Genomic DNA, 16,891 nt, shown 5'->3' on the forward strand with positions numbered 1-16,891 from the left:
TGGAGAGAAATGCCTTCTTTGCTGCCCTTCTTGACATGAGGCCATCCTCTAAAAGTATTCGCCTCACTGTGCGTGCAGATGTACTCACACCTGCCTGCTGCCATTCCTGAGCAAGCTCTGTACTGGTGGTGCCCCGATCCCGCAGCTGAATCAACTTTAGGAGACGGTCCTGGCGCTTGCTGGACTTTCTTGGGCGCCCTGAAGCCTTCTTCACAACAATTGAACCGCTCTCCTTGATGTTCTTGATGATCTGATAAATGGTTGATTTAGGTGCAATCTTACTGGCAGCAATATCCTTGCCTGTGAAGCCATTTTTTTGCAAAGCAATGATGACGGCACGTGTTTCCTTGCAGGTAACCATGACTGACAGAGGAAGAACAATGATTCCAAGCACCACCGTCCCTTTGAAGCTTCCTGTCTGTTATTCGAACTCAATCAGCATGACAGTGATCTCCAGCCTTGTCCTCGTCAACACTCACACCTGTGTTAACGAGAGAATCACTGACATGATGTCAACTGTCCTTTTGTGGCAGGGCTGAAATGTAGTGGAAATGTTTTTGGGGGATTCAGTTCATTTGCATAGCAAAGAGGGAATTTGCAATTAATTGCAATTCATCTGATCACTCTTCATAACATTCTGGAGTATATGCAAATTGCCATCATATAAACTGAGGCAACAGACTTTGTGAAAATGTATATTTGTCATTCTCAACTTTTGGCCACGAATGTATGTCTTGTAATTGTTTTGTTTTATAGGACTGATGCAAGTAAATACATTTGAAACACTTCAATTATTTTTTGTTTTTTTGTTCATGCTGAATTTGAAGTATCATTCCAAAGTCATCTGTACCACGTTATTATACTATTTTCACTTTTCATTTAAATTAAGTTTAATTTTAGTTTTCAGTCCTGTTTGTTAGTTTAGATTTTTTTTTTTTTTTTAGTTTTAGGTAAAGTTTTAGTTAAATGACGTTCCGCTCATAAAGGCTTCATAAAGCATTCATAATGCCTTCATAAGCACGACATGTTTCAAAATATCTATAATCACATTTCATTCTTTATAAAGGGTTCATAAATGTGGCATAACTGACATTCACCATTGTCAAATATGACATATGTAGAATATGATAAACATTTGCTTTATGAAGGGTGACAGGTTGGGTCGGTAAGAATACGCTCTAAAGTCAAATCAAATTTTATTGGTCACATACAAATATTTAGCAGATGTTATTGTGTGTGTAACGAAATGCTTGTGAAGTCATGTTAGTCACATTACACATAATCTGGTTCCCAGATATTTCCTCTCAAATCAAACTTGGCCTTCATTAGTTTATAATTTGCAATTTTAAGAAGATAAATTGTGGAAATGGGTGGGGTTTAACCATAATTATTACTTTTTTATGGTGTTACTAGTGACGATGACAAATACTTTTCTCAGTAAGGTCACTCCTATAGAATTCTATGGTCACTTCCACAAAGAGCAGCTTTGAATGGTTGATATCTCAGGCTTTCAACTATGACAGACAAAATGAGAAAAAAAATCCAGAAAATCACATTGTAGGATTTTTTATGAATTTATTTGCAAATTATGATGGAAAATAAGTATTTGGTCACCTACAAACAAGCAAGATTTCTGGCTCTCACAGACCTGTAACTTCTTCTTTAAGAGGCTCCTCTGTCCTCACTCGTTACCTGTATTAATGGCACCTGTTTGAACTTGTTATCAGCATAAAAGACAACTGTCCACAACCTCAAACGGTCACACTCCAAACTCCACTATGGCCAAGACCAAAGAGCTGTCCAAGGACACCAGAAACAAAATTGTAGACCTGCACTAGGCTGGGAAGACTGAATCTGCAATAGGTAAGCAGCTTGGTTTGAAGAAATCAACTGTGGGAGCAATTATTAGGAAATGGAAGACATACATAAGAACACTGATAATCTCCCTCGATTTGGGCCTCCACGCAAGATCTCACCCCGTGGGGTCAAAATGATCACAAAAACGGTGAGCAAAAATCCCAGAACCACACGGGGGGACCTAGTGAATGACCTGCAGAGAGCTGGGACCAAAGTAACAAAGCCTACCATCAGTAACACACTATGCCGCCAGGGACTCAAATCCTGCAGTGCCAGACGTGTCCCCCTGCTTAAGCCAGTACATGTCCAGGCCCGTCTGAAGTCTGCTAGAGAATATTTGGATGATCCAGAAGAAGATTGGGAGAATGTCATATGGTTAGATGAAACCAAAATATAACTTTTTGGTAAAAACTCAACTCGTCATGTTTGGAGGACAAAGAATGCTGAGTTGCATCCAAAGAACACCATACCTACTGTGAAGCATGGGGGTGGAAACATCATGCTTTGGGGCTGTTTTTCTGCAAAGGGACCAGGACGACTGATCAGTGTAAAGGAAAGAATGAATGGGGCCATGTATCGTGAGATTTTGAGTGAAAACCTCCTTCCATCAGCAAGGGCATTGAAGATGAAACGTGACTGGGGCTTTCAGAATGACAATGATCCCAAACACACAACGAAGGAGTGGCTTCGTAAGAAGCATTTCAAGGTCCTGGAGTGGCCTAGCCAGCCTCCAGATGTCAACCCCATAGAAAATCTTATTAGGGAGTTGAAAGTCCGTGTTGCCCAGCAACAGCCCCAAAACATCACTGCTCTAGAGGAGATCTGCATGGAGGAATGGGCCAAAAACCAGCAACAGTGTGTGAAAACCTTGTAAAGACTTACAGAAAACGTTTGACCTCTGTCATTGCCAACAAAGGGTATATAACAAAGTATTGAGATAAAATTTGTTATTGACCAAATACTTATTTTCCACCATAATTTGCAAATAAATTCATAAAAAATCCTACAATGTGATTTTCTGGATTTCTTTTCTCATTTTGTCTGTCATAGTTGAAGTGTACCTATGATGAAAATTACAAGCCTCTCTCATCTTTTTAAGTGGGAGAACTTGCACAATTGGTGGCTGACAAAATACTTTTTTGCCCCACTGTATATGTGCTGTTTGTGCAATAGCCTGGGGACGACGTTACACCAAGAAACACTTACCTTGATGAAAGCACCTAACCTAATGAAATTGAAAGTGGCTTTCTGCAACCAAGTTACATGTTCCTCTCTACACAAACACGCATACAACAAAAACGACCCATACCGCACAGTGTTGGGCACATCAGGTCTTTGACACATTCACCCACTCCCCCGCTGAAAGATCTTCCACAAAAGGTTGGCACCATTGTAACCGGTTCTAATTAAGCCCTGGTCTCCAGCATGGGAACAGGAAGGGAATACCTGGTGCGGTGGTCTCAGGTTGGACTACTCTAAATCATCTTGGCTCTGACACTCACAAGCTTTGCAGGTCCATCAACCCATTTAAATACCTCTCACCCTACGGTAACCTGTGGATCACGAGAGCACCTTCATAAATCAGCAGAACGTTAATAACACATTAGACACTTTATGTAGTGTTCTTTAATACTTATATTTGACACTGGGTAACGTCACACTGTTATGCCGCATTTATGAACCCTTTATAAAACATGACACAGCTATAGATGATTTGTAACACATTTATGTAGTGTTTATGAAGCCGTTATCAGCTGCATTTAAAGTGGAACCAGAATGGTCAACTAAAACATAATATTCAATTGTGACAAAAGATGACGTTGATAGAACATTGATTCAACATTTTCTTTCCTGGTGGGTTGATCCTTGATTTTGAAATCTGCTCAACCAGTACTGGCAGATATGTCATCAAACTAGCACAAATGACAGGACTGTTGAATTCTAAGTCAAGTGTCAAATCACTGCTGTGTAAATCTCTCTTTTGAAAGCTCAGTGTGGAAAGACTGCTAGCTGCAACTTTGAACTACAGCATTAGTTTCAAGGGCAGAGTGTATTTTTGATCATAGCTGAGTAACTAGTCCATGTAAGAACCAAGTACCTTTGCAAAGAGAGAGACGTAATAAATTAATTCAGACACATTTTGTTGTTGTACTGTAAATGGAGCCTTGAGAATATTGTGTGACATTTTTACAAAATAAAAGTACCTTAGTAAATGTGTACAGAAGTCTCCCTTCACCTTCCATGTTAAAATGATGTCCGTTGTTTTCCAGCTACAATAAACGTCTAAATGACATCAAAGAATGCAAAGAACAAGCACTATCGCAAGCGTAAGTATATCGTCTTCATTGTCCCCAGTAGTTTTTTTTATACTGCCTTGCAATAGAATGTTCATCATGCTAAATCAATAAAGCATTAATTTTGCATTCATTGCAGTGGGACCATGCATAGAGAAAGGCGCAAGTTTCTTAGGTCTGCCCTGAAAGAGTTGGCCACAGTTCTGTCTGACCAGCCTGGACTGCTGGGCCCAAAGGTAAAAAATAACCCCTTTTTTAATCTGTCGATGGATATGTATTGTTATTATTGTTGATTAAGTGTGCAATTTGCTTCTGTCACTAACAAGTCATCTTCAATATTAACACACGTTATCTATGTGTGATAGTCTGAAGAGGAAATTCAGCAAAACTTGGAGGACAGTGGAAGTTGATAAAGGCTTTTAAATAAAAACATTTTTGAAAATTTGACCCCCTTTTTTCTCCACAATTTCGTGAACGCTGGGCCAATTGTGCACCGCCTCATGGGCCTCCCGGTCGCGGCCGGCTGCGACACAGCCTGGGCTCGAACCCAGAATCGATGAAGGCTTATTTTGATCAACTTCTACTGTCCTCCAAGAGTTGCTGAATTTCCTCTTCAGTTTGCGCCTCAATTCATGTGTTTTGCATCTGTGTTACCTTCACTTTTTGTGTGATAGTGTAATAGGATGTCTGACTCTAAAGGCCAGGTTGTTTTTCCACAGGCTCTGTTTGTGTTCATGGCTCTCTCTTTCGCCCGGGATGAGATCATCTGGCTCCTCCGCCATGCAGACAACATACAGAAAAAAAGCACAGATGACTTCATTGACAAGTAAGCTGTATTCTTAACGGTACAAACCATCTGTGGGGGATAATGCAGATTTTTAGCTTCAAATGAATAGTGGTTTGCTTATATGAAATCCTCACCTGGGATGTATTCACTAGGAACCAAACGAAAGCAAACAGCCAAAATGGGGTTAGACTAAGGTAGCGGTGTGCGATAAATCTGGCTTTGGCAATTCATTTGCAAATGTTTTTGAGCTTTTATGAGCGTTTTTGTTATAACATCAGCATTTGCGGCACCTCACACATATGGATTGAGTCTGTCAGCCCATAATCAACCAAAGCACACCTCAACTGCGTCACAGCACATGCACCATGTTTCAAAAAGTTATCTACCATTCACAAACAATCCTGACCTGCCTTACCTACATGTTGTAACCGCACCCATCGAATGAAGCATCAACAGCAGCAGTGCTGAGGTTGGTTCCAACATCACAGAGATGCTCTACTTTTTTGACACCACACTCCACAAAGCAAGTCTTGCAGGCTCTAGTTTGATCTGATCTCCATTATTGGGATCCCGAGTGGCACAGGGGTCTAAGGCGTCACTACAGACCCGGTTCAATCCCGGGCTGTATCACAACCTGCCGTGATCAGGAGTCCCATAGGGCAACACACAATTGGCCCAGGCCATCATTGTAAATAAGAATTTGTTCTTAACTGACTTGACTATTTAAATAAAAAATAAAAACACATTTGGTCAAGTGCTGCAAAGAAAGACATAGTTAAAACCTCACTGGGAACGGTGTTCCGCTAGGGGCCTATGAAATTGCAGGGCTGCAAATACAAATCAACAGAAATCTCATAAATCAAATTTCTCAAACATACAAGTATTAGGCACCATTTTAAAGATAAAATTATCCTTAATGCAACCGCTGAGTAAGATTTAAAAAATGCTTTGCGCGTGCACTAATTCTAAACGAAAAGTTAAAAATAAAAAAAAATACAATAAAAGTTAGTAGAAACATGCCAAACGATGTTTAAAATCAATCCTCCGGTTGTTTTTGTCATAAATAATAAATAATATTTCAACCGGATAAAGGCTTCGTCAATAGGAAAGGAGAAACAAAGGCGCGTTCTCGATCAGGGCGCATGGCTGATGAATGGAACATTTCATTGGTCACTGATTGAAAGTGCTGTGTCTCCCTCATTTTTCAGAGTAAACGCCTGAAACAATGCCTAAAGACTGGTCACATGTTGAGGAAGCCACGGAGCTCGTGAACTGGGTCCTAAGTCTTTGTATGGTGGATAGGCTTTCAATGGGAAAAACAGCCTTTCAAAATAATAGTACTTCCTGGTTGGATTTTCCTCGGTTTTTCGTCTGCCATATCAGTTCTGTTATACTCGCAGACATTATTTTAACAGTTTTGGAAACATGAGTGTTTTCTATCCAAATATACTAATTATATGCATATCCTATCTTCTGGGACTGAGTGGCAGGCAGTTTAATTTGGGCACGCTTTTCATCAAAAATTTTTAATGCTGTGAAGTTAAGCTGCAGCTGGCCCAGAACAGAGCGACAGCGTCTTGCGACTGACTCATTGTAATCAGAGGGCTAATATTCATACTATGCATGACAGTCTCTCTTGGCTAAGAGTTAAGGAAAGACTGACTGCGTCACTTCTTGTTTTTATAATAAACAATGTGTTGGAACATCCAAATTGTTTGCATAGTCAACTTGCACACAGCACTGACACATACACTTATCCCACCAGACATACCACCAGGGGTATTTTTACAGAACAAATTCAAGGACATGTACAGTATTATACAGAGCCATAAGAGCATGGAATTCCCTTATATAGTGCAAGTGAACAGCAAACCTGGTTTCTAAAAACAAATAAATCAACACTTCACGGCACAACGCCTCTCCCACATGTGACCTACTTGTTGTGTGTATATACTGACATGTACAGTGCCTTGCGAAAGTATTCGGCCCCCTTGAACTTTGCGACCTTTTGCCACATTTCAGGCTTCAAACATAAAGATATAAGACTTTATTTTTTTGTGAAGAATCAACAACAAGTGGGACACAATCATGAAGTGGAACGACATTTATTGGATATTTCAAACTTTTTTAACAAATCAAAAACTGAAAAATTGGGCGTGCAAAATTATTCAGCCCCCTTAAGTTAATACTTTGTAGCGCCACCTTTTGCTGCGATTACAGCTGTAAGTCGCTTGGGGTATGTCTCTATCAGTTTTGCACATCGAGAGACTGACATTTTTTCCCATTCCTCCTTGCAAAACAGCTCGAGCTCAGTGAGGTTGGATGGAGAGCATTTGTGAACAGCAGTTTTCAGTTCTTTCCACAGATTCTTGATTGGATTCAGGTCTGGACTTTGACTTGGCCATTCTAACACCTGGATATGTTTATTTTTGAACCATTCCATTGTAGATTTTGCTTTATGTTTTGGATCATTGTCTTGTTGGAAGACAAATCTCCGTCCCAGTCTCAGGTCTTTTGCAGACTCCATCAGGTTTTCTTCCAGAATGGTCCTGTATTTGGCTCCATCCATCTTCCCATCAAGTTTAACCATCTTCCCTGTCCCTGCTGAAGAAAAGCAGGCCCAAACCATGATGCTGCCACCACCATGTTTGACAGTGGGGATGGTGTGTTGCTTTTACGCCAAACATAACGTTTTGCATTGTTGCCAAAAAGTTCAATTTTGGTTTCATCTGACCAGAGCACCTTCTTCCACATGTTTGGTGTGTCTCCCAGGTGGCTTGTGGCAAACTTTAAACGACACTTTTTATGGATATCTTTAAGAAATGGCTTTCTTCTTGCCACTCTTCCATAAAGGCCAGATTTGTGCAATATACGACTGATTGTTGTCCTATGGACAGAGTCTCCCACCTCAGCTGTAGATCTCTGCAGTTCATCCAGAGTGATCATGGGCCTCCTGGCTGCATCTCTGATCAGTCTTCTCCTTGTATGAGCTGAAAGTTTAGAGTGACGGCCAGGTCTTGGTTGATTTGCGGTGGTCTGATACTCCTTCAATTTCAATATTATCGCTTGCACAGTGCTCCTTGGGATGTTTAAAGCTTGGGAAATCTTTTTGTATCCAAATCCGGCTTTAAACTTCTTCACAACAGTATCTCGGACCTGCCTGGTGTGTTCCCTGTTCTTCATGATGCTCTCTGCGCTTTTAACGTACCTCTGAGACTATCACAGTGCAGGTGCATTTATACGGAGACTTGATTACACACAGGTGGATTGTATTTATCATCATTTGTAATTTAGGTCAACATTGGATAATTCAGAGATCCTCACTGAACTTCTGGAGAGAGTTTGCTGCACTGAAAGTAAAGGGGCTGAATAATTTTGCATGGCCAATTTTTCATTTTTTGATTTGTTAAAAAAGTTTGAAATATCCAATAAATGTCGTTCCACTTCATAATTGTGTCCCACTTGTTGTTGATTCTTCACAAAAAAATACAGTTTTATATCTTTATGTTTGAAGCCTGAAATGTGGCAAAAGGTCGCAAAGTTCAAGGGGGCCGAATACTTTCGCAAGGCACTGTATGTGTGACTGATCGACGCAGACACACACATTTAAAAACATTAACATGTAAATTGAAATTATTTTGTCTAATGTTTTTTCGGTATATGTCGGATCCCAGTAAGACTAGTTGTCACCATTAGTGTTGGCTAATGGGGATCCTAATAAATCAAAAAAAGAAATGGGGGCCCCCTTGTGGTCGAGTCCCCTGGGCACGTAATCTGGTCATAATAACTACAAGATTTAGATGGCTGGTTTACTTTACCTAACATGGGGAAGTAGTTGATCAACTGAACATTTCTGACCGGTTATAAATAGCTCTCCAAGGTCTGTCTGTGAGTATGGCTTGGCTGCCTTAGACTAACCTGAACTTGTTCCATAAGAAACACTTGTTTTGCTACAGTGTTCACCAATCAATACACCCCTGACTTCTCCTTTTCTCTTGTTACTTCTCAGGCATGTTGCAGAGCTCATCTTCTACATGGAGGAGCTCCGGGCACACATCAGGAAGTACGGTCCCGTAATGCAACGGTACTATGTGCAGTACTTGTCCGGCTTTGACGCTGTGATTCTCAATGAGCTTGTGCAGGTGAGACACCCCCCATACACACATTAACACGTGCACGCTGCCACACGAATACTAGTTTTTTGCATTCAACAACATTTCGCAACAACAAGACAGTTACATGTATATCTCCCCTTCCAGAACCTCTCCGTCTGCCCTGAGGATGAGTCCATCATCATGTCCTCCTTTGTGAACACCATGACCTCCCTCAGCGTGAAGCAAGGTATTCAGCCTGCCACTTACGATAGTCGCCTGCCTGCCACTACCTCCTTCCCAAGTGTTGCTTTTTGTATAGACACTGTGGTGGGTGCGGATTTTGACATCAGGATATGAGTGTTTGTGCTTGTGTTGCAGTGGAGGACGGAGACATGTTTGATTTCCGGGGCATGAGGCTTGACTGGTTCCGTCTGCAGGTAAGCCACTGCCAGACCAGGGCTGGTTATGGTAGCCATATCAAAAACAGTCCTCGTATTACAAAGCTCAATAACTCCGTAGTTATACCCTTATGGGACAGTTTTTTTGGACCCAGATTATAATCTCCTTTGGAAGTGCTTTTTAGACTAGTATTAGGTTTAATTTGTGTCTGGGAAGCTGTCCCTATGAATATTATGTCTATTTGTAAACAATCTGCTCCATGTCGTATTCGATAGGGGGGTACAGCTAGTGATTTGGCGAGTGAAATGTTTCAAGAGCAATATAAATTGAACAAAAAAGTTGCGTTTTGGCATTGTATCCTGGTTTACTATATGCTAGTTTGCAGCATTTACAGCACATAAACGGTGGTGTTTACCCCCTTCATTCTTTTCAATATAAGACTTTGGGGTAGGGGGGATTGCTGAACTGACATGGAATTGTTTTAAACTGGTCATACTATGGATCATTTAGCTATTTGGTTTAGAACTTTAGGACCCCTTTAAGTATAAAAACTATACTGTACCAGTCACAAGTTTGGACACACCTCATTCGAGGGTTTTTCATTATTTGTACTATTTTCTACGTCGTAGAATAATAGTGAAGACATCAAAACTATGAAATAACACACATGGAATCATGTAGTAACCTAAACATATATATTTTATATTTGATTCTTCAAAGTAGCCACCATTTGCCATAATGACAGCTTTGCACACTCTTGGCATTCTCTCCACCAGCTTCATGAGGTAGTCACCTGGAATGCATTTCAATTAACAGGTGTGTCTTGTTAAAAGTTAACTTGTGGAATGTATTTCCTTAATGCGTTTGAGCCAATCAGTTGTGTTGTGACAAGGTAGGGGCAGTATACAGAAGATGGCCCTAAAATACTAAATCAAATAAGCAAAGAGAAATGGCAGTCCATCATTACTTTAAAACCTAGACATGTCTTATATTGGCAGAAAGGTTACATTCTTGTTAATTTAACTGCACTGTCCAATTTACAGTAGCATGGTATTTTTTCACTGTAATAGCTATTGTTTGAGGAGCATGCACAACAAAACCTTTATCACAGCAACTGGTTTGGTACATTCACATCTGAAGGTAAATAATGTACTTAAATTCAGTAATCTTGCTGTTTTGTCATCCCGAGCATCCCAGAGATAAAATGTAGCATCAGTTTTATTTGATAAAATCAATTTTTATATTCAAATGTAGGAACTGGGTTCTACAGTTTGAACCCCTGCTCTGTCTGCCCCTAGATGTGAAGGTTAGTGTCTTCTCTGTAGGGATGCTAATTATCCATTTATGACATTCCTGGGAGTGTGTAAACTTGCATTTTTTATTACCATATACTTTTTGGATGTTCTCTATATTTATGTACTTGTAAATGTATCAATTGACCAATTCTGCACATTTGGGCAGTCTTGATACAACATTTTGAACAATAATGCAATGGTTCATTAGATCATTATTAAACTTTACACATACACTGCTGCCATCTAGTGGCCAGAATCTAAATTATTTCTCTTGCATTTCAAAGAGGACGGAACAAAACAAAAAATTTAAATCGCATATTTTTTTTCTTTGTATTATCTTTTACTAGATCTAATGTGTTATATTCTCTTACATTAATTTCACATCACATCTGCAGACTTCAAAGTGTTTCCTTTCAAATGGTATCAAGAATATGCATATCCTTGCTTCAGGTTCAAACCATAATTTGCTATGATGTAACTGGCTCTTATGAGGAACGCGACAGGAAAGGAAGACCCAGAGTTACCTCTGCTGCAGAGGATAAGTTCATTAGAGTTACCAGCCTCAGAAATTGCAGCCCAAATAAATTGCCGCCGGATGAAATGGCAGCAGTTTTACTGGCGCCCAACCAATTGTGCTGTTATGTGTTGTTTTTTTGTTGTTGCGTTATTTGTCTTATCTTACGGCAAAAAAAATGCTTCTGGATATCAGGACAGCGATCACTCACCTGAGATTAGACAAAGATTTTTTCTCCAACAAGCAAGGCGCACAGGTCACTCTCCAAACACCCGACAGGGCCAACATCCCCGTTATTTGCAAGAGGAAGAAACGCAAGCACAGAGGATGAGGATGAGCACCAGAGGGATTTTTTTTTAGATCACCTGTACTCCACACACAGAAACGCGTACAACGCTCCCCCTCCATTTGGTAAATATGACCACAACTCTCTCCTCCTGCTCCTTCCTGCTTACAAGCAAAAATTAAAACAGGAAGCACCAGTGACTCAGTCTATAAAAAAGTTGTCAGATGAAGCAGATGCTAAACTACACGACTGTTTTGCTATCACAGATTGGAACATGTTTCGGGATTCTTCCGATGGCATTGAGAAGTACACCACATCAGTCACTGGTTTTATCAATAAGTGCATCGAGGACGTCGTCCCCATAGTGACTGTACGTACATACCCCAACCAGAAGCCATGGATTACAGGCAACATTCGCACCGAGCTAAAGGGTAGAGCTGCCTCTTTCAAGGTGTGGGACTCTAACCCGGAATCTTACAAGGAATCCCTCTATACCTTGCGACAAACCATCAAACAGATAAAGTGTCAATACAGGGCTAAGGTTGAATCATACTACACTGGCTCTGACGCTCGTCTTATGTGGCAGGGTTTGCAAACTATTACAGACTACAAAGGGAGGCACAGCCGCCAGCTGCCCAGTGCCTACCAGACGAGCTAAATCACTTCTATGCTCGCTTTGAGGCAAGCAACACTGAGGCATGCATGAGAGCATCAGCTCTTCCGGATGACTGTGTGATCACACTCTCCGTAGCCGACGTGAGTAAGACCTTTAAATAGGTCAACATACACAAGGCTGCGGGGCCGGACGGATTATCAGCATGTGTGCTCCGGGCATGTGCTGACCAACTGGCACTTCACTGACATTTTCAACATGTTTCAAGCAGACCTCCATAGTCCCTGTGCCCAAGAACACAAAGGCAACCTGCCTAAATGACTACAGACCTGTAGCACTCAAGTCCGTAGCCATTAAGTGCTTTGAAAGGCTGGTATCTACGCCATTATCCCAGAAACCCTAGACTGACTCAAATTTGTACACCGCCCAAGCAGATCCACAGATGCAATCTCTATTGCACTCCACACTGCCCTTTCCCACCTGGACAAAATAAGCACTTGTGTGAGAATTCTATTAATTGACTACTGCTCAGCGTTCAACACCATAGTATCTTTGAAGCTCATCACTAAGCTAAGAATCCTGGGACTAAACACCTCCCTCTGCAACTAGATCCTGGACTTCCTGATGGGCCACTCCCAGGTGGTGAGGATCTGCCACGCTGATCCTCAACACTGGAGCCCCCCAAGGGTGCGTGCTCAGTCCCCTCCTGTAACGTCACCGATCAAAACGCTATTAGCGCGCACCGCCGCTAACTAGCTAGCCATTTCACATCGGTCACACATAGTCACTTTACCATATCAACATGTACATACTACCTCAATCAGCCTGACTAACCGGAATCTGTATTTAGCCTTGCTACTTTTATAGCCTCACTAATGTACAGTGCCTTGCGAAAGTATTCGGCCCCCTTGAACTTTGCGACCTTTTGCCACATTTCAGGCTTCAAACATAAAGATATAAAACTGTATTTTTTTTGTGAAGAATCAACAACAAGTGGGACACAATCATGAAGTGGAACAACATTTATTGGATATTTCAAACTTTTTTAACAAATCAAAAACTGAAAAATTGGGCGTGCAAAATTATTCAGCCCCCTTAAGTTAATACTTTGTAGCGCCACCTTTTGCTGCGATTACAGCTGTAAGTCGCTTGGGGTATGTCTATCAGTTTTGCACATCGAGAGACTGACATTTTTTCCCATTCCTCCTTGCAAAACAGCTCGAAGTTTTCAGTTCTTTCCACAGATTCTCGATTGGATTCAGGTCTGGACTTTGACTTGGCCATTCTAACACCTGGATATGTTTATTTTTGAACCATTCCATTGTAGATTTTGCTTTATGTTTTGGATCATTGTCTTGTTGGAAGACAAATCTCCGTCCCAGTCTCAGGTCTTTTGCAGACTCCATCAGGTTTTCTTCCAGAATGGTCCTGTATTTGGCTCCATCCATCTTCCCATCAATTTTAACCATCTTCCCTGTCCCTGCTGAAGAAAAGCAGGCCCAAACCATGATGCTGCCACCACCATGTTTGACAGTGGGCATGGTGTGTTCAGGGTGATGAGCTGTGTTGCTTTTACGCCAAACATAACGTTTTGCATTGTTGCCAAAAAGTTCAATTTTTCATCTGACCAGAGCACCTTCTTCCACATGTTTGGTGTGTCTCCCAGGTGGCTTGTGGCAAACTTTAAACGACACTTTTTATGGATATCTTTAAGAAATGGCTTTCTTCTTGCCACTCTTCCATAAAGGCCAGATTTGTGCAATATACGACTGATTGTTGTCCTATGGACAGAGTCTCCCACCTCAGCTGTAGATCTCTGCAGTTCATCCAGAGTGATCATGGGCCTCTTGGCTGCATCTCTGATCAGTCTTCTCCTTGTATGAGCTGAAAGTTTAGAGGGACGGCCAGGTCTTGGTAGATTTGCAGTGGTCTGATACTCCTTCCATTTCAATATTATCGCTTGCACAGTGCTCCTTGGGATGTTTAAAGCTTGGGAAATATTTTTGTATCCAAATCCGGCTTTAAACTTCTTCACAACAGTATCTCGGACCTGCCTGGTGTGTTCCTTGTTCTTCATGATGCTCTCTGCGCTTTTGACGGACCTCTGAGACTATCACAGTGCAGGTGCATTTATACGGAGACTTGATTACACACAGGTGGATTGTATTTATCATCAGTCATTTAGGTCAACATTGGATCATTCAGAGATCCTCACTGAACTTCTGGAGAGAGTTTGCTGCACTGAAAGTAAAGGGGCTGAAAAATTTTGCACGCCCAATTATTCAGTTTTTGATTTGTTAAAAAAGTTTGAAATATCCAACAAATGTCGTTCCACTTCATGATTGTGTCCCACTTGTTGTTGATTCTTCACAAAAAAAATACAGTTTTATATCTTTATGTTTGAAGCCTGAAATGTGGCAAAAGGTCGCAAAGTTCAAGGGGGCCGAATACTTTCGCAAGGCACTGTATATAGCCTTGTTCTGTCTTTTCTACTGTTGTTATTTTTTTACTTACCTATTGTTTACCTAATACCATTTTTGCACTATTGGTTAGAGCCTGTAAGTAAGCATTTCACTGTTAGGTCTACACCTGTTGTATTTGGCGCACGTGACAAACTTTGATTTGATTTGAAATAAATACTTCACAGATTTCAAGTGACAGACGCATCTCAACATTTGTTGAGGGGAGACAACGTGATTTTAGACCTGTACTGTCAAATTGCTGCTAAGAAACCACTACTTAAGGACACCAATAAGAGGAAGAGACTTGCTTGGGCCAAAAAATGGACATTAGACTGGTGGAAATCTGTCCGTGTCTTTGTGAGAAGCAGCGTAGGTGAACTGATGAGCTCCTCTTGTGTGGTTCCCACCATGAAGAATGGATGAGGAGGTGTGATGGTGTGGGGGTGCCTTGCTGGTGACACTGTCTGTGATTTTAATTAGAATTCAAGGCACATTTAAAACGGCATGGCTACCACAGCATTCTGCAGCAATACGCCAACCCATCTGGTTTGCGCTTAGTGGGATTATTGTTTGTTTTTCAACAGGACAATGACCCAACACACCTCCAGGTTGTGTAAGGCCTATTTGACTGAGAAGGAGAGTGATTGAGTGCTGTATCAGATGACCTGGCCTGGGATGAGTTGGACCGCAGAGTGAAGGAAAAGCAGCCAACAAGCGCTCAGCATATATAGGAACTCCTTCAAGACTGTTGGAAAAGCATTCCTCATGAAGCTGGTTGAGAGAATGACAGTGTGAAAAGCTGTAATCAATGCAAAGGGTGGCCACTTTGAAAAATCTCATATTAAATATGAAATACATTTTTTATTTGTTTAACACTTTTTTTGGTTACTACATGATTCCATATGTGTTATTTCATAGTTTTGATGTCTTCACAATTATTATACAATTTAGAAAATAGTCAAAATTATATAAAACCCTAGAATGAGTAGGTGTTTCCAAACTTTTGACTGGTACTGTATATAAAAAAAAATATTTGATAAAATGTTAATTTTGGACTTTTCTACCAAATCCCAAAGAACCGCATTGAATAACACATTAATAAATGGCAGAAAGGGCAGTTAAAAAAACAAAACAAGAAACACAGTTTTGAAGTGTCTGTTCTAAATTTAGGAGCTATAAAAATCTCAGAATGTTTTACTGTTAATTTGGAAAGTATTCAGTCCCCTTAACATTTTCCACATGTGTTACTTTAGAGCCTTATTCTAAAATATATTACATTAACTGTCTCTAATCTACAGACAATACCCCATAATGACAAAGTGAAAACGAGACTCGAAATTGAGCCGAGGTGCATGCTATTTCCATTGATCATCCTTCAGATGTTTCTACAACTTCATTGGAGTCCACCTTTGGTGAATTCAGTCTATTGGACGTGATTTGGAAAGGCACACATCTGTGTATTTAGGGTCCCACAGTTGACAGTGCATGTCAGAGCAAAAACCAAGCCATGAGGTCAAAGGAATTGTCCGTAGAGTGCCGAGACAGGATTGTGTTGAGGCACAGCTGGCGAAGGGTACCGACAAATTTATGCAGCATTGAAGGTCCCCAAGAGCACAGTGGCCTCCATTCTTAAATGGAAGAAATGTGTAACCACCAGAACAGCCCAACCGAGCTAAGCAATTGGTGTAGAAGGGCCTTGGTCAGGGAGGTGACCATGAACCTGATGGTCACTCTGACAGAGCTCCAGAGTTCCTCTGTGGAGATGGTTGTCCTTCTGGAAGGTTTTCCCATCTCTGGAGCACTCCACCAATCAGACATTTTATGGTAGTGTGGTCAGATGGAAGCCACTCCTCAGTAAAAGGCATATGAAAGCCTACATGGAGTTTGCCAAAAGGCAAACTTCTGACCATGAGAAACAAGATTCTCTGGTCTAATGAAACCAAGATTGAACTCTTTGGCCTGAATGCAAAGCATCACGTGGTGTATTGTGTGTAGTAGATTGATGACGGGAAAAAACTATTTAATCCGTTTTATAATAAGGCTGTAACATAACAAAATATGGAAAAGGTGTAGGGGTCTGAATACTTTCTGAATGCACCGTATTTGCAGTATCTATCTATCAAAAAATTTAAAAAATGTTTTACACACATTCAACCACTTTTATAGGCGCAAAACTACCTTCATACCTCCATTAGTCATGTGACACTCTCGGGGTTAGTCCTGTGACACTCTGGGGGTCGAAGAGCAAAATGGAGAACACCATTGTGTTCGCAAGATTCTCCCCTTTCCA

The 16,891-nt window shown here is 41.0% G+C and overlaps 1 protein-coding gene across 1 annotated transcript in view; it reads left to right on the forward strand.

The window, feature by feature from the left end:
* The window catches only part of LOC139413136 (nck-associated protein 1-like), a 63,554-nt gene that overhangs the window by 24,681 nt on the left and 21,982 nt on the right, over positions 1 to 16,891 (forward strand). The window contains exons 10-15 of the mRNA XM_071160223.1: positions 4,128 to 4,184; positions 4,291 to 4,387; positions 4,871 to 4,977; positions 8,948 to 9,080; positions 9,198 to 9,279; positions 9,411 to 9,469. Coding sequence (XP_071016324.1) covers positions 4,128 to 4,184; positions 4,291 to 4,387; positions 4,871 to 4,977; positions 8,948 to 9,080; positions 9,198 to 9,279; positions 9,411 to 9,469 — 535 coding nt within the window. The remainder of the gene's footprint in view (positions 1 to 4,127; positions 4,185 to 4,290; positions 4,388 to 4,870; positions 4,978 to 8,947; positions 9,081 to 9,197; positions 9,280 to 9,410; positions 9,470 to 16,891) is intronic.

The sequence above is a fragment of the Oncorhynchus clarkii genome, chromosome 7, assembly GCF_045791955.1.
Source record: "Oncorhynchus clarkii lewisi isolate Uvic-CL-2024 chromosome 7, UVic_Ocla_1.0, whole genome shotgun sequence".
Taxonomy (NCBI): Eukaryota; Metazoa; Chordata; class Actinopteri; order Salmoniformes; family Salmonidae; genus Oncorhynchus; species Oncorhynchus clarkii.